The sequence below is a fragment of the Lucilia sericata genome, unplaced genomic scaffold, assembly GCF_015586225.1.
Source record: "Lucilia sericata isolate MDLA Ls3-8-SP2 unplaced genomic scaffold, ASM1558622v1 Contig000659F_arrow, whole genome shotgun sequence".
NCBI classification, from domain to species: Eukaryota; Metazoa; Arthropoda; class Insecta; order Diptera; family Calliphoridae; genus Lucilia; species Lucilia sericata.
In genome coordinates this window covers 63,475-84,283 of record NW_023994664.1, presented here as the reverse complement: position 1 = coordinate 84,283, position 20,809 = coordinate 63,475, and the positions used below count along the sequence as shown (strand labels likewise).

At 30.6% G+C, this 20,809-nt stretch overlaps 4 protein-coding genes across 4 annotated transcripts; 3 read left to right on the top strand and 1 right to left on the bottom strand.

Annotated features, from left to right (window-relative positions):
* The first annotated feature begins 1,375 nt into the window (after window positions 1-1,375).
* LOC119607125 lies at window positions 1,376-4,569 on the top strand. Its single transcript, XM_037960903.1, has 4 exons — window positions 1,376-2,324; window positions 2,387-2,501; window positions 3,802-4,318; window positions 4,387-4,569. Exons 1-4 carry the CDS (start codon window positions 1,486-1,488, stop codon window positions 4,545-4,547), a joined length of 1,632 nt encoding a protein of 543 aa, XP_037816831.1. The 5' UTR covers window positions 1,376-1,485; the 3' UTR covers window positions 4,548-4,569.
* Window positions 4,359-5,297, bottom strand: LOC119607126. The gene is made up of 2 exons (XM_037960904.1): window positions 5,072-5,297; window positions 4,359-4,924 (listed from the first exon to the last, which is right to left on the bottom strand). Exons 1-2 carry the CDS (start codon window positions 5,199-5,201, stop codon window positions 4,575-4,577), a joined length of 480 nt encoding a protein of 159 aa, XP_037816832.1. The 5' UTR covers window positions 5,202-5,297; the 3' UTR covers window positions 4,359-4,574.
* Window positions 5,298-9,092: 3,795 nt separating this feature from the next.
* LOC119607128 (RNA-binding protein 5-A) lies at window positions 9,093-18,228 on the top strand. The gene is given in 16 exon segments (XM_037960907.1): window positions 9,093-9,323; window positions 10,053-10,146; window positions 11,583-11,897; window positions 11,965-12,145; window positions 12,213-12,282; window positions 12,538-12,611; window positions 13,511-13,615; window positions 13,674-13,788; window positions 14,011-14,052; window positions 14,055-14,246; window positions 14,315-14,409; window positions 14,411-14,577; window positions 14,579-14,828; window positions 16,720-17,594; window positions 17,666-17,909; window positions 17,970-18,228. Coding segments are annotated over 16 exon segments (2,943 nt in total). The 5' UTR covers window positions 9,093-9,313; the 3' UTR covers window positions 18,084-18,228.
* A 486-nt stretch (window positions 18,229-18,714) lies between these two features.
* On the top strand, window positions 18,715-20,424 carry LOC119607135 (protein pelota). The gene is made up of 2 exons (XM_037960921.1): window positions 18,715-19,084; window positions 19,145-20,424. The coding sequence occupies exons 1-2, from the start codon at window positions 19,044-19,046 to the stop codon at window positions 20,277-20,279; spliced, it is 1,176 nt and encodes a 391-aa protein (XP_037816849.1). The 5' UTR covers window positions 18,715-19,043; the 3' UTR covers window positions 20,280-20,424.
* The last annotated feature ends 385 nt before the right edge of the window (window positions 20,425-20,809 follow it).

Genomic DNA, 20,809 nt, shown 5'->3' with positions numbered 1-20,809 from the left:
CGCCGACAAATATTAACGCCGATGGTGGCTGACACTAAAAATGTCGGTGGCGGCTTAAAATCACCTGTAAGCCGCCAAATTTGGACTGGAGATTGGACTCCCACTAAATAGACCCACTAAGATGGAATTTTTGGAAATTCGAACGTTTAGTGGGTAAAAACGGGTAAATCCGGTAACCTCATATATATAAACAAAGAATAATAAGAAATTGGGGCTTGTCAGTTGGTACGTAAAGGAGTTGTCATTCGGTACCTAACTCTAAGTATGTATTGGTAGAATTTTTGTATTAGTATTGGAGCTCCAACCACTTTCACCACACTTTCCAAACATACATACTTGCATAAAATCGTACATAAAATTTTAGGAAAAATAAATAATATTTAAATTTCTACATTCGCAGATTTATTAATTTATTTTGCCTACATCTAATCAGTAAACATTTAATAAATATATTTTTCGGACTTAAAATCTCTTTTTTTGCAAAAAAATAAGTTTATTTTAAATAATTTTTTCATTTTCAATACCAAAATATACAACTTTGTTTTGTCAATTTTAATTTCAACACACAAAAATTAATTTTCAAAAAAATTAAAAAAATATTTTTTTAGTTTGTGAAAAATAAAAATATTTCGGATTGTTAAATGCGATAAAATTGTGTAAAAAATTAAAAAATAGTTATGTGTTTGTGAAAAAAACGTCGTTCAAGTCCTATTATCCCGGTATTTTCGCGAAAAAGTTTTGAAGTATTGTGAGAGAATTGAGTTCTCACAAGTGTGTTGAATTTACACAGAACTCGTCTGTGAAGAGAAGGAAATGTTATTGTTGTAAAACAATGTCATAGTCCAACTTCTTATTATTCTTTGTATATAAACTAGAAAAGGTACAAAAACAGTTTAATACCAAGTTCACACTGACATTTGAATAACTTAATTCGCCCTCTGAATTACAATAGCCAATTAACCCGTTTTTACGACACATGCGCAATTCGCCATGTTATTTTTTTATGATACAAAAATAAGTTCGTTACATTGTTTTAATAAATTAAGTAATATATTTTCTATTTATTTAAATCTTTGAAAAGCATTTGTTAGATGATACAAATTTTGTAGCTGAATTTTCGACCAGTTCCCGTAACTCAATTTGACTGAAACTTGGTACACATAAAGACACCTGAAGACAATGCAAATATACAGTTTCTAAAACTTTTAATATAAAATTGGATTTTACCACATTAATAAATAAACATTAACATAGCAACAACAAAAATAACAATTCACCACTCAATAAAAACAAGATTATTTTGAAAATCAGCTTGTTACGGTTTGTTAACTTTCTCTACACTTTGTTTACTTCACACCCAGAAACATATGGTTTATTAAAATAAAAATCTTATCTTGGGGATGTACCGAAAATTTCCAAGATATTTGTTTTTTTCTATATATTTTTATTCTTATTTATAATACTCAAACATTAATTGTCGTAATCATGATAACAGTACGGGACTTTAAAGAAAAAAATGAAACAAAAACAAATGAAGAAGATGAAGTGATAAAGCAGAAAGCTGCAACAGCCGACGATTCGAAAAACAAATTATCCGTCATAAACGTTGTGTCAGCAACGCAACGGACTGCAGCGATGGTACCATTAAGAAGATTTACTGTATTAAAACATGTAGCTCCCACAAAAGATAAAACGCCACGACCTTTGCCTGTAGTTGTGACAGCAGTACCGGGCGTAGGGAATGGCCAAGTCTACCAGCAACGTAAACGTATGCTACCCGAATATAAGGAATTGTTTGCAGCTTTAATGAAACTCCCAGATAAAGAAATACAAAATAAATTACTGGCTGTTATTAACAGTCATCATTCACCTACTAAATACAGAACTGTTGAAACGCAAACAGATCCAGTTGAAATCAAAGATTCATTATGTAAAGAAGCTGAAGAATTATCAATACGAGATACTGCCAATGGTAGTGGTAATGAAACACCTAATGGTAAAGATTCCAATACATCCGAAGAGATGGTGAAGAAAAGAAAACGAAAACGTAAGGTTTCTTTACCGCAAGCCAATAAAGAATCCCGCGCCAAGCAATTAGCAAAAATGAATAAACCCAAAACGTCGATGATGAATAATGGTGTCAATGCTACGGCAACGCTTTCGGCACAAAATGGACAGAGATTAAACTCACCGAAACGGCAACGTATCGATTCTTTTTCAATTTCAGAATGCAGTTCGGATATTGTAAATATATTTGATGATCATCAGACAAATATATTAATGGAAATTAATCAATCAAATATGCCATTCGAAAATGGTCTACTGTATGTATTATACCATATTAATGTTGTTTATTATAAAGTCGAATTTAAATTACATGTTATAGGCCAATACAGGATGCTGTTGCTAAAAATCAAACGAATAAGTTAAGTGTACATATTCGTATATGGCAGAATTATAGAGGTACGGATCTTAATGATATATTAACAGAAGAAGATGAGGTATGTATAAATATTGTATAATTTATTTATGTTTTCACTTACGATCTACCTATCTATCTATCTATCTATCTATCTATCTATCTATCTATCTATCTATCTATCTATCTATCTATCTATCTATCTATCTATCTATCTATCTATCTATCTATCTATATATCTATCTATCTATCTATCTATCTATCTATCTATCTATCTATCTATCTATATATATATATATATCTATATCTATCTATCTATATCTATCTGTCTATCTATCTATCTATCTATCTATCTATCTATCTATCTATCTATCTATCTATCTATCTATCTATCTATCTATCTATCTATCTATCTATCTATCTATCTATCTATCTATCTATCTATCTATCTATCTATCTATCTATCTATCTATCTATATCTATCTATCTATCTATCTATCTATCTATCTATCTATCTATCTATCTATCTATCTATCTATCTATCTATCTATCTATCTATCTATCTATCTATCTATCTATCTATCTATCTATCTATCTATCTATCTATCTATCTATCTATCTATCTATCTATCTATCTATCTATCTATCTATCTATCTATCTATCTATATATCTATCTATCTATCTATCTATCTATCTATCTATCTATCTATCTATATATCTATCTATCTATCTATCTATCTATCTATCTATCTATCTATCTATCTATCTATCTATCTATCTATCTATCTATCTATCTATCTATCTATCTATCTATCTATCTATCTATCTATCTATCTATCTATCTATCTATCTATCTATCTATCTATCTATCTATCTATCTATCTATCTATCTATCTATCTATCTATCTATCTATCTATCTATCTATCTATCTATCTATCTATCTATCTATCTATCTATCTATCTATCTATCTATCTATCTATCTATCTATCTATCTATCTATCTATCTATCTATCTATCTATCTATCTATCTATCTATCTATCTATCTATCTATCTATCTATCTATCTATCTATCTATCTATCTATCTATCTATCTATCTATCTATCTATCTATCTATCTATCTATCTATCTATCTATCTATCTATCTATCTATCTATCTATCTATCTATCTATCTATCTATCTATCTATCTATCTATCTATCTATCTATCTATCTATCTATCTATCTATCTATCTATCTATCTATCTATCTATCTATCTATCTATCTATTATCTACTATCTATCTATCTATCTATCTATCTATCTATCTATCTATCTATCTATCTATCTATCTATCTATACACCTATCTATACATACTTTTTTTCATATTTATATTCCAGGATTTATTACAATTGGCCGTTATCAACATGTGCGATCCTTCAATTATTAGTCTATTACTGGAAGAAGGCTTAAATCCCAATACTTTAGATGCTGAATCAAATACTATTGTACATTTAGCGATATTAAATGATATAACAGTAACGTCACTAGAACATTTAATGAAAAAAATTGAGTTAAAATTATTGCTTACACTAAATGATGACGGCTACACACCACTGCACTTGGCCATAAGACAAGATCGTTACCTATTAGCGGAATGCATGCTAAATATCTTAGATGAACGTCTAATGAAAAAAATATTTTATAAACGGCAACTAGATGAATTGGAAACAGATGAGAAAGTGTTGAAGAAACATTTTCATAATTATTATGAAAAGATATGCCTACAAATGGCCCTAGACGATGATACTAATACGGTTATAATTGATAATCATGATTTGAAACAGAAACTATTGCAAGCTGGTGATCGTAGAAGTGGGAATACAGTGTTATACTTTGCAATAGATAATCGATATGGTGAGCAAGAGTTGCAATGAAATGCTTAATTTTTTTTTGATTTTTGATTTTTATTACTTTATTTTCAGAACACTTAATTTATTTCCTATTAGCCCATTTAACAGATCCACGTACGGAAAATTTAAGTGGTCTTGATTGTAAATCATATTTTAGTGAATTTGGCAAATCTCTTAATTTAAGTTTAAATATTGATAATACTATGGAAAAGGTAATAAAGTTATTATCGTAGAAAATTTACCGAAAAAAATATATATCATCAGCCCCATTTATTATTACTTACATCAATTTTGGATAATTTCTTTAAATTTAAAGGTCTTAAAGATGGTGGCAACTTAGATGGTAACAACTTTTGTTTACGTTTAGTTATAGAATTCTGCCAAGGAAATTTCGCAATTTCTTTTGCTGTTGATGAACGTTTGGGGTTATTTGTTGTAAGACCTCTGTAATCTGTTGTAGTGATTTTATTTTCTATCATGTCTTTTAATTGTTTTAATTGCGTTTCGTTGAAATGCGTATATTGGCAGTATAAATCATATTTGCAATAGCTTTTAAAATATCGTGTACATGGTTGTTTGACGATTTCCTCTTCATAAATCTTTCGAGGATCTGGGAAATAGACAATTTATTTAAAAATGTTAAACAGTTTTGATTATGTTTTAGGTTTTGAAGAAAAATTAACTATACTTTATGAATATAATTAAAAGTCTCATAAAGCAGCAGTCCATCCATGAATTGTTATGATTCTTTTCTTACCTTCATACTTCCTCATAATAGACGTTTTTATAATTTTGTGCGCTAAACCTTCATTGTGAGTTTTACGTACATTTTTATCATTTTTCATATAACAGCGACAATAATCACAAAAATAACTTTTACCACCCATTTCGATCCATTTGTTTATTGTTTATTTTAAATAAACAATTCGCACAAGCGAATTATGACAATTCGCCACAAAGACAGACAAACAGCTGATATCTGATTACTGTCGGCGTCTGATACAGAGATACAAGCCGATGCAAAATGATCGGCGGCGGCGGCGCAACCATTTTAGGTCGGCGGCTGCGGCTTATTGTAGAAAATATCGGCGGCGGCTAAATTGTCGGCTCAATCTAACTTTTTCTTCAGAAATTGACCTTATAAGCGTTTGTTATATTGAAAAATCTCTGTATAATAGTCTGTTATATAGAAACCTGCCTCTATATAAGTTTTTTCTGCAGAAAATGAACATTATTATAGTAGTTATCACTATTTTAATATTAGCACAATACTGTGTGGCAACTCTTTTGAATTTGCCATAAGAATTTAAAAAAGTGGCAACTCTGTTCAAATTGGTGAAATTATTTTCGGAAAGACATGTGCGATTCCAATCTTTATCAGCGGCTACGTTTAAGCCGGCTTAGCTTTTGAGCCGAAAGAAGTCGGCGGCGGCGCGGATTGTTAAATATTACCGGCGGCCAGCCGCCGCCGATTTGAGCCGTCTCGGCTTGTATCTCTGGTCTGATACTATGAATCAAGGCGAATTCATATAAGGTGGTGTTATTCAATCAGCTGATAATTTTTTTCTTAATTCGCCTGGTTTACGTAGCTGTCAAAGTTTGTTATTGTTTACATTTTTATATTTAAAAATGTCCGTTAAACGGAGAAAAACTTCGTTAAAAATTTGAATTTATGTAAAAAATCTGAAAATACCAAGCATCTCGTAAACAAATATCATTTTATTTAAATAATGGCATAATTGGTATGTATACAAATATGTTATTTAAGAAAAATATTTTTTTCTATTAAATGTTAACATATTACACAATATTGTTTTATATTTTATATTAAAATTGTGTAGATAACGTGATTTACTAAAAAAAATCTCTTACGGAACACTTAATATTAAGAAACCCATATGAAGTATTTACCCGGCTGGCGGCAGCTGACTTCTACGTTATGGCTTAATTTTTAAATCTATTAAATGTTAACAAATTAAACAATATTGTTTTATATATACCATACATGGGAATTTTTCATTAAGCATTAAAATTTCATTACCATTTATAGAAAAAATTGTAATGAAAAATATTTTAAGTACCATTTAATGAAAATTATATTTTTTTCATTATAACTTTTTTGATAATGGTAATGAATTTGATAATGAATTTTCAAAAACGAATTTAATTAGTATTTATAATTGTCGAAAAATATATTAAGGAAAATTTTTCGAAGATTCGAGATTTGAAAGCTTTTAAAAACCAGTTCCCGTAGCCCAAATTGGCTGAAATTTTGCAGTCATAAGTACATCTGATGACAATACAATAATATGTTCGAATATTCAAAATTAAGTTCGAAAATTCGAAGTTATTTTCGAAAATTTTTTTATGTTTTTAAATTAATCTCTGTGTCATAAAACCTAAAAAAAATTTCGAAAATTCGAACTCGTGTTCGAAAAATTTTTAAAGCTGTTAAAACTAGTTCTTCTAGTCCGAATGTGCTGAAATTTGGCATACATGATTTCACCTAATGACAATACATTATAATGTTCGGATATTCGAAATTAATTTCGAAATTCGAACGAATGTTCGAAATTTTTTAAAATCCATTGAATAATGGTAATGAAAATTTATTTTTAAATAATTACTAATGAAATCGTTTCATTAAAAACCATTACCATTAAACAAAATAATGCTAATGAAATCGTCAATTAATTAGTCGATATAATTAACTACTCCCCATGGGAGTATATATACACTATGTAGGGAGTGATATATACACTATGTAGATAAAGAGATTAATTAAAAAAAGTCTGTTCCGGAACGCTTTATATAACAAAACCCATATACATTATGGCCAAATATTGAAAATTACTCCGCCGGAGTATAATTATCCATTCGCAACAAATATTCATTCATTCGTAATATAATATTTTCATGAATATGTACTTTTTTATGTTTATTTTTCACAAAAAATTAAGTTTTACTTAACTTCAGGCACTCACTTAAATTTTGCAAATTAATCCGCAGGAGTAGAATTTTTCGTTTGAAACAAACATTCAATTCAGAATATATTTTCCTCACAAATTTTAATAAATTTATCTTTTCTTTTTAATAAAATATAAACATTTAACAAAAAATTTTCATGAAATGAATTCGCCGTACTTATGGTTTTTGACATCTTCGTAAACCAAATGCAAAAACAAAATTCATGTAAAATGTTGTTGTTGCTGTACTGTCACCACCTTATCTGAATTCGCCTTGCTATGAATTTTACCCCGCAATTACACAGAAAAAACTGAAAAAACGATTTCAATTACCAAAACCTCGTTTTCAATTATGTTATTTATTGAAGTTCAACCTATAACAAAAAATATATATTCAATTACTACTTATAATTGATTTAGTATAACAAATTTTTATTTTTTTATATTTTTGTTGTTGTTAAATACGTATTTGATTATACATTTTTATGATCGAAAATTTAAAGAAAAAAATTTCTTAAAAAAAAATTCTCTTTCTAAATATGTTTGGAAATTCTTTATTAGAAAATTTTGGAAAAATTCATTTTAAGAAAATTTAAAAAGTTCTCCTTTGGAAAGTTTTTGGAAATTTCTTCTGCAGAAACCTTGAAGTTGAATTTTCTTTTAAAAGATTTTATAAAATTAACCATGTATGCATAGGGTATTCACTATTTAGTTGCAATTTTTCAATATTAACAAGATTATTATATTCTAGGAATCTGTTTATATTTCACAGTCAAAAATTATCAATATGAACGAAATTCGGATTTGGATGAAATATCCCATAGAACAGAGAAACAAAATTGTTATAATTTTTAGTTAATAGTTCAACAAATTACACAAAATTTATTATACCCTACACCACTATAGTGGGGAGGGTATTATACGTTTGTGCTGATGTTTGTAACACACAAAAATATTGGTCCTACACCCACCTTTAAGTATACCGATCGACTCAGAATCACATTTTGAGTCGATTAAGACATGTCCGTCCGTCCGTCCGTCTGTCCGGCTGGCTGGCTGGCTGTCCATGTAAACCTTGTGCGCAAGGTACAGGCCGCATTTTTCAAGATAATTTGATGAAATTTGGACCAGGCATGTTTTTTGGCACAAGGACGAAGCCTATTGAAAATGGTTGAAATCGGTCCATTATTTCACCTAGCCCCCATACAACCGTACCTCCCGATTTGGTCTTTTTATGCCATAATTACGTCAAATATGCTATTATCTCTCTAAAAATTGGCACAAATAAGTTTTGTATAAGTATAAATGACACTGCAGATTTTCGTAATGATCGGCCCTTATTTGACCCTAGCCCCCATACAAACCCCCCTTCAAAAAATGTCTTAAACGTCTAAAACTGACTTGTAACCATTTGTATCGCAATGAAACTCAACATAATTAACTATTATTTAACAATATATCCTTTTCCCAAATTTAATGAGGATCGGCCCATGTTTGACCTATACTACTATATAAAGCCTCATTTAGAAAATTTGTTTTTTATCAATAAATTGCTTAAATACTTTGGAATTAAGGTAAAATTCAACATAAAAGTTTCTTTGTGAAAAATATAAATTTTTAAAATATACTCATGGTGTAGGGTATTATATGGTCGGCCATGCCCGACTATACTTTCCTACTTGTTTTTCATTTCATTCGCATATAAAAAACTGTTTTACCTACTTAAATTTGTATCAGTACCTTAGTGATTACTAATTACTTTTTTCTGTGAAAGTAGTCAACTAATTTTTAACTCCCTTTTAAAAACAACTCTGTGTGAAAAAGCAAAGAAGAAAAAAGAAATCAATTTTTTCATTTCTCAAAGAATTTTACTAATCGTGTCAATTTTTCTTGTTTAAATACATTTGAAATTAATAATAATATTTAAAGGCTATAAAATAATAAACAATAAACTTAAAGTTACAAAAGTTTTTAGTTAAAAGAATAAAAATTGTGAAATATTAGAGTTAAAAATCAAATTTAAAACTTTCAACATGGATCGCCGTAAGTCGCCATTTTTTATTGTTAAATGTTCTAAAATTTGCCCTAGAACTAAATAAAATCTTTAAAGCAAAAAATACAAATAAATGGAGTAAATAATACATACATTTTGTGTAATTTTGAAGTTTTATGAATGGAATAACTTATTAAAAAGTTAAGAAATTAATTGCATTATTTTCATACCCTACTTTAGTATCAGTGGGCAGGTTATTATGAGTTTGTGCTGACGTCTGTAGCGCACACTAATATTGTTTCATTAAATATTTTAAAGCATACTTACTACGAGATTTCGAAACATTTCCAGCTTCGATTTAAATGTTTCTCCTATTTGCTCCTTATTTCCAATATAATATTTGGCAGATGTCCCTGTTAGTATTTTGGTCTAGGAAGAACCACATGAAACTGGTTAAAATCGGTCCATTATTTTATCTCGTCTCCATATAACAGGACCACCGGAATAGTTTAGAACTCAATAATCATCTAAACAAAGTTGCCAAATAAATTTCCAATTTTGGAAACGATCTGTCCATAACGCAAATATGTATAAATACTGAGATGAAATTGTCCAAAAACCAGTTTTTTATGTCTAAAAATTTTCTGCAGATCGACCCTTAACGGGTTTCAGAATCAAGTTTTTCCCTACTGACTGTAATTTTGGGTTCTTCGATATCATAAAGATGAAATAATTTATCTGGTAAGGATTTTATTAAACAATTTTATATCATAATCTAGGTTCACGCAGTATATCACCACGACGTTATCGTAATGGCGGTAATGGTGGTGGAGGAGGATACCGCCGTTATAGTCGTTCTCGTTCAAGATCAAGGTACATTTTGTTTTATTTATATGGATTTTTTAATGTTTTTTTTTCTCTATTATAATTAAATAAAATTTGGCTTAAATATATTATAGGTATAACTCTCCGATCTTGAAAAAATTTATACCACATATAAAGCTTTCAATTCTATGACTTGTGATATATGTCTTTTGGTCAACAAATGTATAGTTTTGGAGTTATAGACCTTCAAAGTTAAATTTATATATATTCAATATCTTCTCTAATTATTAACCGATCCTGACAATATATATATCGTTTGACAGAGCTTTGAAATACCTTTTCAAAGATATATAATATGAACGCATTTATTAATCCTTTGAGAACAAATTCCACAAAAAGTATTTTCTATATAGTTTTTTGATGAAAGTGTCGTTATTTCATAAATCCATCGATATAATGGTACAGATAAATATCGAGAAAATTGTAGAAAAGATTTCAAGCTTTCATTTGATGTATAGATATGTGCTAATATCTTAATAAATGGGGATGATATTTAAGGTTAAAAATAGTAAAGAGAGACTGTGACAAAAAAATTCTTAAATTATTTAAAAAAGAGAAAAATTATTTGAAAAAAATCGCGCGATTTTCATTACCCAAAAAAATTAAAAAAAATTGTTCGGGTCCGGCGCTACATACCCATTTCCGAATATTTACCCAGAAAAATCGCAATTTACTCAATATACATAAATTGGTACCTTCTTATGAATGAATTTTTGATATAACAGAACTTTTATTAACCAAACTTAATATAAAAAGCACAGTTTGTATTAATCCTTCTCAATAGGCTAATAAATTAGCTTCTATTATATATCGTTGGAAAGGTATTTTGATGTAATTTTCAATACTTTATGTATATTTAGTTTAGTACTTTATATAGTTATAATACTTTATTCCTGCAAAAACAACAACAATTAACTTATATCAAATAAAAAACATTAATTTTAGGTACTTTACCTTATTCCAACTACAATATCGTCTATACTTATTAAGATATTAGTATATATCCATACATCAAATGAAAGCTTGAAATCTCTTCTGCACTTTTTCCAATATATATCAGTAGCGTTATATCGATGGATTTATGAAATAACGGCATTTTTGTCAAAAAACTCTATATAAAAAATACTTTTTGTGGAATTGGTCCTCAAAGGGTTAATAAAAAGGATCATATTATATATCGTTGAAAAGGTATTTCAGAGCTCTTTCTAATGATATATATATTGTCCGGATGGGTTCTTAAATAGGGAAGATATTGATAATATATATATTTAACTTCGAAGGTCTTTAACTCCATAACTATACATTTGTTGACCAAAAGACATATATCATAAATCATAGAATTAAAAGGCCTATAAGTGGTAAAATTTTTGTCAAAATTACCCAATGTATATTAGTTCCTAAAATTTTAAATTTAAATACTTTAGAGATCGCGGCCGTGAACAAAATTATCGTAATAAACGCAATACACGCTCACGTTCCCGTGATCGCAGTCATAGACGTGGTAATAGTAATGATAACGATTTATATCGTGATATTATTAACCAAGACTATCAAGATGAAAGAAATTATGGCGGTAATGGAGGATATTCACGTGGTGGTGGAGGTGGTAATAGTAGTAATTATCGATCTCGTAATAATGATGACAATTATATGGATGATCGTGATCATTATTGGAATGACAATCGATCACGGGATAAAGGACGCGATCAAGATCGCGATTATGACAATCGAGATAGAAGGTAAACAAATTTAAAGCAATTAAAAAAAATTCCTTTTTTTTTATTTTTAATTTAACTAAACTTTTAGAGATAATCGACGTTATGGTGGTAATGGTAATAATAACAATCATAATAACAGACGTTATAATACTACAACTGAACATGATAGCGATGATAGTGATGAAACTATGAGCGGACATTATTATAATAAAACTCCTTCAAATACTATTATAGTATTAGGTTTACAGTCACATATCACCGAAGCAGATGTAAGTTAACGTTAACTTATTTTGTTATGTTATGTTTTTTTTATTACATATTTCATTTCCTCTTTAGATTATGAGTTTATTAATACAAATGGGCATGGCACCCGCTTCAATACGTCTTATACGTAAACGTACCACAGGTAGGTTTCCCCAAGTAAAAACATATCTTTTTTTTAATTTTTAACTTATAAAAAGTGTCTAAAATACAAATCGTAAGTATTCAAGTTTTCAAAAAATGAAACTACGCTCTGCATCATTATACCAATAAAAAAAACAAAAACAAATTCCCCTTTTTTCAACAAATATTTTTTAAATAAAACAAACCACCTCAAACAAAAAAATAGTTGATTTTTTACAAAAACATTTTGTATTTGCTTCTTATTCAAATTATTTAGGTGCATCACGTGGTTTTGCATTCGTCGAGTTTAATACGGTTGATGAAGCTGCACATTGGATGGAATTAACTCAGGTATCAACACACAAAAAAATCAATACAAAATGGGTTATGAAAAATAAAAGTGAATATGTATACGAAAAAATCTTAAATGAAGAAACAAAAACGTACAGACAGACAAAAATTACAGTACAGTGGACTATGTTCGAAAAAATATTTCTGAATCATGATAATTTTAAGGAATGTTCGAAAATTCGAATTCCAATTGTAGTTTGAGTTAAAATATATTTAAAATCCTAAAGAATCTTAAAAAAAGTTACAAATTCGAACTTAATTTCGAAAAATTTCAAAATTTAAATTGATTTCTAAGCCATGAAACAAAAAGTTAATATATTTAAATTATGTTCGAAAATTCGAAATTATAAAATAATTTTAAAATCGAGAAGTATATTAACAAAACTTTCGAAAATTTGAATTTATGTTTCAATAAATTTTGAACTGTTAAAATAATTTTTAAATTGTCAGTTTTCAAAAATTCGAATTTTAATTCGAACTTACATATATTCGATTTTTTTTAGTTAACTTGAGAAGAAGAAGTCGATTTTTAGTTCTATTTTTTTTTTGAAAAACATCACATCAAAATCACATAATTCACTGACTACATATAAACACTAAGCTTACGTTTTATTACTAAACTGTAAAGACCGACCATAGGCGATCACATACATCATCTTGTTAAAAAAAAAGACCATACAATGTTTGGATGTGCCATCATCTTAGCCAATAGAAAAAAGATGACCAAAATATCATAATTAATAAATGAGAATCATGCCAAAAAGAAATAACCAACAAAAAAATGATAATCGAAAGACCAGCAAACACCGGTGACTTGTATAGTCTGTGGGATGTTTACCAATGAATAGAATTTTACTAATCGGTATTTTTTTCTTTTCTTTTTTCTTTCCCACTTATAGGGTATACTACAACTGCAGGACACATGTCGGGCAACTTTACAATACAGCCATTCATTACAGTCAAATAAAACCAAAATTAATCCCACAGATTGGTATTGTGGCAAGGTAATAAACCTTACTATTATTAAGATAACTATTCCTTGTAATAAATATTGTCTTTCAGTGTGGCATGTTTAATTTTAAACGACGTGACAGTTGTTTCAAATGTTATGCCTCTCGTGAAGAAAGTGAACGTGGCGGTGAAGGCAGTGATGAAATAAGCAACATTCTTACTAAAAGTATAAATATTGAACAAATTTTAGAATTTCTTAAGACAAAAAAAAAAAAAAAAAAAATTACAATTACAAAATAGTTTTATTAACAAACCTAGTTTTGAAATAATCTCAGTTATCTCAATTTTGCATATGTATAATACATGTACTCTCCATTATAATTGTTTATAACAAAAAAATAACGCTAATAACGAAATGAATCTCCCTAACTCTACATCTACAATGCAGAAATCATGTTACGCAATTTGGATGTGCTGACCAATGAAGAGGGGGTTTAACAGCCATAACACAACATGCACCCGACTTGGCGAAAAAAATAAGTAAAGTCTTAGTGAGTCGCGATGCATTAACCCAAACCTCTAGAGGCATTTGTTATTTACACTTTGAAAGTTTAGTGGATTCAATGAATATGCACAATTTATTGAGTACCTTAGAACCGCCATTAAAAATTGACAATAAAGAAGGTAATCTAATACGGTTTTAACAACATTAACCTTATTAATATAATATAAAACATGAATTTTAATTTCAGTTATAATAACTTATTGCATTGATCATGAAAATCGTCAAATTGTACCCAAGAAACCAGATGCTTCGTCATCTTCAACTGCTTCCCACTGCGAATACATCATCTATAGGTCCTTTAACGGCAGCAGAAATGGCTTCTGTTTCATCAGGTGGTTCGGGCGAATATACATTAGCTGATGTTCCTCGTTTAGCTGAGTACAGTGCTTCTATGTATGCTAGTACACCAGCAGAACATGCTCATTATTTACAATACTATACGGAATATTATATCGGAAATTACTAAAGGCTCTTATGGTAATTTACCAACAGACACCCAAATGACCGAAGCTAATTCGGGAGCTGCTGTAGCCTTATCGGCCATACAACGAAAACAAAGAAAAATGAATAGTATTGAGACTACTGCTACCGCGGCTGCAGTAGCTGCGGCAACAGCTGCAGCGGCGGCTAAAGCTTCATTGGCAGCTCGCACCATTGTAACACCGAAGGGAAATGATGGCAAAATTTATCGTAAGTAAAAAGTTATTTTTTATTAATTTTTCACACCCGCCCAGTGACACATGTTTTATGCACTTCTGTTGATTTAAAACTAAATTTAACAATATTTTATCATCATTGTTAAATGACCATTGACTAAAGAATAATACAACAATGAAAACTTTCGTTAACATTAATTGAATATAACATTATGAAATAAGATGGATAGGATTTAAATTCGAGTCTGAAATAATTTATCATTTGTGAATAACATAGAGCAAATGGGTTTTTGGTACTTTTTAGAAATTCGTACATTTATGTCAGGGATCGGCAGACATATACTACCACATTTTGCACTTGTATAAGTGTAAGAGCGAAAAAACAAGAAATGAGTAATAGTTGTACTCTCACTTTCACAACAAGGCAGGCTTACTACAGGTCGCAATTTTTTAGATAATTCAATGAAATTTGGCACATGATCTTTTATCGTATCGTGGACGAAGCCTATTGAAAATGGTTAACATCGGTCCATTATTTCACCTAGCCCCCATACAACTGAACCCCTCGAATAGGGCTTTTAAAACTTGTAATCAAACTACAGGTCGCAATTTTGGATATAATTCAATGAAATTTGGCACATAACCTTTTATGGTACCGTAAATGAAGCCTGTTGAAAATGGTTTACATCGGTACATTATTTCACCTAGCCCCCATACAACTGAACCCCTCGAATAGGGCCTTTAAAAGTTGTAATCAAACTACAGGTCGCAATTTTGGAGATAATTCAATGAAATTTGGCAGATTATCTTTTATGGTATCGTAGACGAAGCATATTGAAAATGGTTAACATCGGTTCATTATTTCACCTAGCCCCCATACAACTGAACCCTCCGAATAGAGCTTTTAAGTTCATAATTATGTTTAATATACTCATATCTCGACAAAAATCTGCAAAAACCAAGTTGTATACAAGACTTGATGACCCCCACGAATTCCATTATAATAGGTTCTGATATGACCCTAGCCCCTATGAAAAGCTCCCATCAAAATTTCACTTAAATGTCCACAATTTTATTCAACAATAAACTGCTTAAGTATGTATATCTAAGGCAAGGTACAATTCAACTTAAATGCTTTATTATGGCAACTAAATCACATTATATTTTTGTCAAAGGTGTAGGGTATTATATGGTCGGCCTGGCCCGACTATAATTTCTTACTTGTTTTCATTGCAAAAGCAAGAAACGAGCGACAACACAACCTCCTTCAATGACAGCTCATATGAGACTGAATTGTGTTTTCTATGCGTGTGAGTAGTCTGTGTAAATTTAGTAACGGTCAAAATACACAGTGTATAGGAGTTGCCGATCGTGGATTTATGTACATATATGTGTAGCAAAGATGATTTTGGTATTTATTTTTGGCCCTTTAAACTTTATAATTAATACCTATCAAAAATATCAGACACCAATTTCGTACTTTTTAGTTAGTTAAAATGGAGGAAGTATTTTACATCAAATGCGAAGAAATACACCTAGGCGTCATCGGGGTTGTTGTGCGCTCCTTTGCTAGTTTTATAGTTTATATTTTATGTTTGAATTGCAATAAGTGAAATGATCAAGTGAAAAGAGTTTTTAACAGTGTTAACAGTTAAATGAGCAAATTTTATTAAAATTCAGACTCCAGAAAATTGGCAATTTAGAAATACGTTAGGAGTTCTTTACAAAATCGAACTAATAAAGAAGATCAAATTGGCCGATGAGAACACTCGATTAATGGGGGAAGACCTATGTAACAACACTAACTATTGAGGACAAATTTCATATAAACCACAACAGCGGACTGAAATTTTGAAACATTTTATCATTTAACAAACTCATACACACTTTTGAGAACCAAACGCCTCATTAAATTATCTCACATATCCTCTACTAGCTACAACCCGATGTTTCTTTATATCAGTATGATGAGACATCTGGTTATTATTATGACCCCACCACTGGTCTATACTATGATGCACATTCACAATACTATTACAACAACGAAACGGGGGCATATCTTTATTGGGATCAACGTAAAAGTTCATATGTACTAGCCACACCAGCTGCAGCAGCGGCCACAATACAAGATGTTGTCAAACAAGAAACAGATACGGAAGCTAAGACAAACACAGCAGCAGATGAAGATGCTAGCAAAAAAGAGAAAAAAGAAAGTGGTAGTGGCAATAAACACGATAAAGTTAAAGTAGCCAAAAAAATTGTTAAAGACATGGAAAAGTGGGCTAAACAATTGAATCAAAAGAAAGATTACACTGTCGTGGCTACACCTCAGCCAATATTGAATAATAATAGAACCGAAGATGCAATACGACCCTCAACATCAGCTGGCATATCAAGTGGTTATGCGGATTTAGGTTTTTCAATATTAGAAAAGAAAACCACAAAATTAAATGCCTCCAATACGTTTATGTCACCTATGAGTTTGGGTACAGCGGCCAACAACAAGTTGATACCCTCTTATGGTTCGGATTCTGATGAGGATAATATACCACCACCTCCGCCATCAGCCAAAGTCAGCAGTTCAGCATCTGCTGGGGATACATGTGAAAAGGATTATGTTGATTTTCAAAAACTCACCTGTCTGCTGTGTAAAAGAGCTTTTCAATCTTTGGAGATTTTACAAAAACATTTAAAGATGTCCAATCTGCATAAAGAAAATTTAGCAAAACATAACCTAGAAAGAGGATTAACGGTGCAGCAACAACAACAGCAGCAACAGGCTGAACAAGATTCACTAACAGCTGCTTTATCGTAAGTGTTTTTTTTTGTGAGGAATTAATTTTAAATTAATTTTTAAATATTTAAATGAAATGTGTAATTAGATACCGTGATCGTGCCAAAGAAAGAAGACTTAAGTATGGTGAAAGTGATCCTCCGCCACCAAATCGTAGTCGCGAGCGTTTTGAAAAAGAAATTAATAATCTAACTTCACGCCAAAAACAAAAGGAATCACCAGCCATGCCCATAGGTTCGAATAATGTAGGTAATCGTTTATTGCAAAAAATGGGATGGTCCGAGGGTCAAGGTCTAGGACGCAAAAATCAAGGACGTACAAATATTATTGAGGTTTGTAATGACATGTATAACAAAATCAATTTAAAGCCGTAATTTCTGCTGTTCTTTCAGGCAAACGCTCGTAATACTAATGCTGGCTTAGGAACAAAATCAGGCATTGGTCCCGGCGATGATTACAAGTCCTACATTAAGAAAATGATGAAGTCTCGTTATGAATCAGTGTGATTTTTCTTCTTTTTTTCTATTTATTAATTAAGTTGTTTCATAAATTAAATAGTTAAGTAATCTTTTTTTATAATTTAACATTTGCTTTGTTTAATTTAATTTTGTTTTAAGAGACTTTTTTATTTGTACAAAAAAACGCCGTAACAATCTTGTTGAATATTTTAGTATAGAAAATATTCTAAGTAAAAATAAATTTTGAATTATTTACTAAAACAATGAATGTTATTTAATCTGTTTTCCATAATAGAAAGATAGAGAATCAAAGGTAATTTTAATAGAGAAAGTGAGTTCGAATCAAAGTCAATTTTTCTATAGAAAATTATTTCAAATCGAGGCCAATTTTATGTAGGAAATAAATTTGAATCGAAGTATATTTCATATAGATAACAATCTTGAATCGGAATCAATTTTCTTATGTAGGAAATATATATTAAATAAATGCCAATTTTTATACAAAAAGTGATTTCGAATCTAATTCGTACCTGGGACGCTTGTTTACAAATTAATGAACTTCTTTACAAGAAAGTTGACAGCACTGTTGCGAAACGAAACAATGGCACCGCGTTATCGGCATCATCTGTTTTTCTTTTATGATCACACTTCATAATGAATACTTCATAAAAAAGAAGAAGCATTCATAATTTTTTTGACAACTAAATTAAATTTCATCTTGTGCTGTTGGCTGATTGATTTTGGTGCTTTAAATGCTGATGCTGATTGTTTTTGAGAAAATGTCAAGACTTTTGGACATTTTAATGTATTAAAGAGGAAAAATAAAATCTTTTGCTGCAAATAACATTTTCTCCTAAACAAATGCTGAAAAACATGTTGAAAACTTTTCAACGTCCACAGAGTAGTACGATAAAACCACAAAAGTGACATTAACCCAAAAACCCCGTGTGATAGTAGTTGAGCAAAAGTGATAAGTTAACAACAGAGCAAAGAATAGACAACATAAAAATGAAGTTGGTTAGTAAAAATATGGATAAAGGAGGTCAAGGGTAAGTGTCCTAAAAACTACAACTTATGTAAGAAGTATAAGCAGTTGACTTCTCTTACAGCTCCGTGATCCTGATACCCGAAGAATCTGAGGACATGTGGCATGCATATAATCTGATATCTGAGGGCGATAGTGTGCGCAGTACCACCATACGTAAGGTGCAAAATGAAACGGCCACTGGCTCCAGTACTAGTAGTCGCGTGCGTACCACTTTAACCATAACCGTCGAATCAATAGATTTCGATACTCAGGCTTGTGTTTTACGTTTGAAGGGACGTAATATCGAGGAAAATCAATATGTGAAAATGGGTGCCTATCATACCCTAGATTTAGAGCTGAATCGGAAGTTTGAATTACGCAAACCAGAATGGGATTCTATAGCGTTAGAACGCATTGATATGGCATGTGATCCTACACAATCGGCTGATGTTGCAGCCGTAGTCATGCAGGAAGGTCTAGCCCATGTTTGTCTCATAACACCCAGCATGACGTTGGTACGCAGTAAAATCGAAGTGAATATACCGCGCAAACGAAAAGGCAACATACAGCAACACGAAAAGGGTCTGGCCAAATTTTATGAAAGTGTTATGCAAGGCATATTGAGGCATGTCAACTTTGAGGTAGTCAAGTGTGTACTTATAGCTTCGCCCGGCTTTGTTAGGGACCAATTTTTTGAGTATATGTATCAACAGGCTGTTAAAACCGATAACAAAGTGTTGCTGGACAACAAAAGCAAATTTATGCTCGTACACTCTTCGTCTGGCTTCAAACATGCTCTTAAAGAGGTGCTGCAAGAGCCAGCAGTAATGTCGAAAATCTCCGACACCAAGGCGGCCGGTGAGGTAAAAGCTTTAGAACAATTCTACACCATGTTACAGTGTGAACCGGCCAAGGCATTTTATGGCAAAAAACATATACTTATGGCTGCCGATAGCATGGCTATAGAGACTTTACTCATCTCTGATAATCTGTTTCGTTGTCAAGACGTTCAACAGCGCAAGGAATATGTTCAACTGGTGGAAAATGTACGTGACGCGGGTGGAGATGTGAAAATATTTTCCAGTATGCATATTTCGGGTGAACAATTGGCTCAATTGACCGGCATAGCCGCCTTGTTGCGTTTTCCTATGCCCGAACTGGAAGAGGACTCAGACGATGAGGGCGACAATGGTGCAGCTGACTCAGATTCGGATTAAGAGATTGCGCGAGTGCTTTACTTTAATTAAGTGCTGTAAAATAATTTAAATAAGGGATTTTTTCTATTCATTACTAAGTTTATAAACTCGCATGAACTTACATTAGTTGCAGGTTTTTATATACATAAACAATTTTTTTAGCTATTAACGATATTTAAATTTAAAGAAAAAAATAAAATAAAAGTAAATTTATACATATTCGTAAATAAAAAATAATGAAATAAAACAACAATCAAAAGCCGTAATAAAAATATTTAAATTGCCAAAAGAATGTGTTTGCAAACTATTAATTTGAAGAACATTTAGCTTAAATACGTAAAAACTGAACATATGTTATAAACATGACGTTTCGTTTGTATTATGTAATTCGAAAATTTCATAGAAGTTCAAAATCCATTGGAAATTTCTACAATTGTGTACCATTGTGTGTTTGTATACTCCTAAAATAAATTTAACAAATTTGATAATTTCTCACTAAAGAACTCATAATTTTGTTAAAAATAATTAAATCGAATCAAATCTACCGGTAT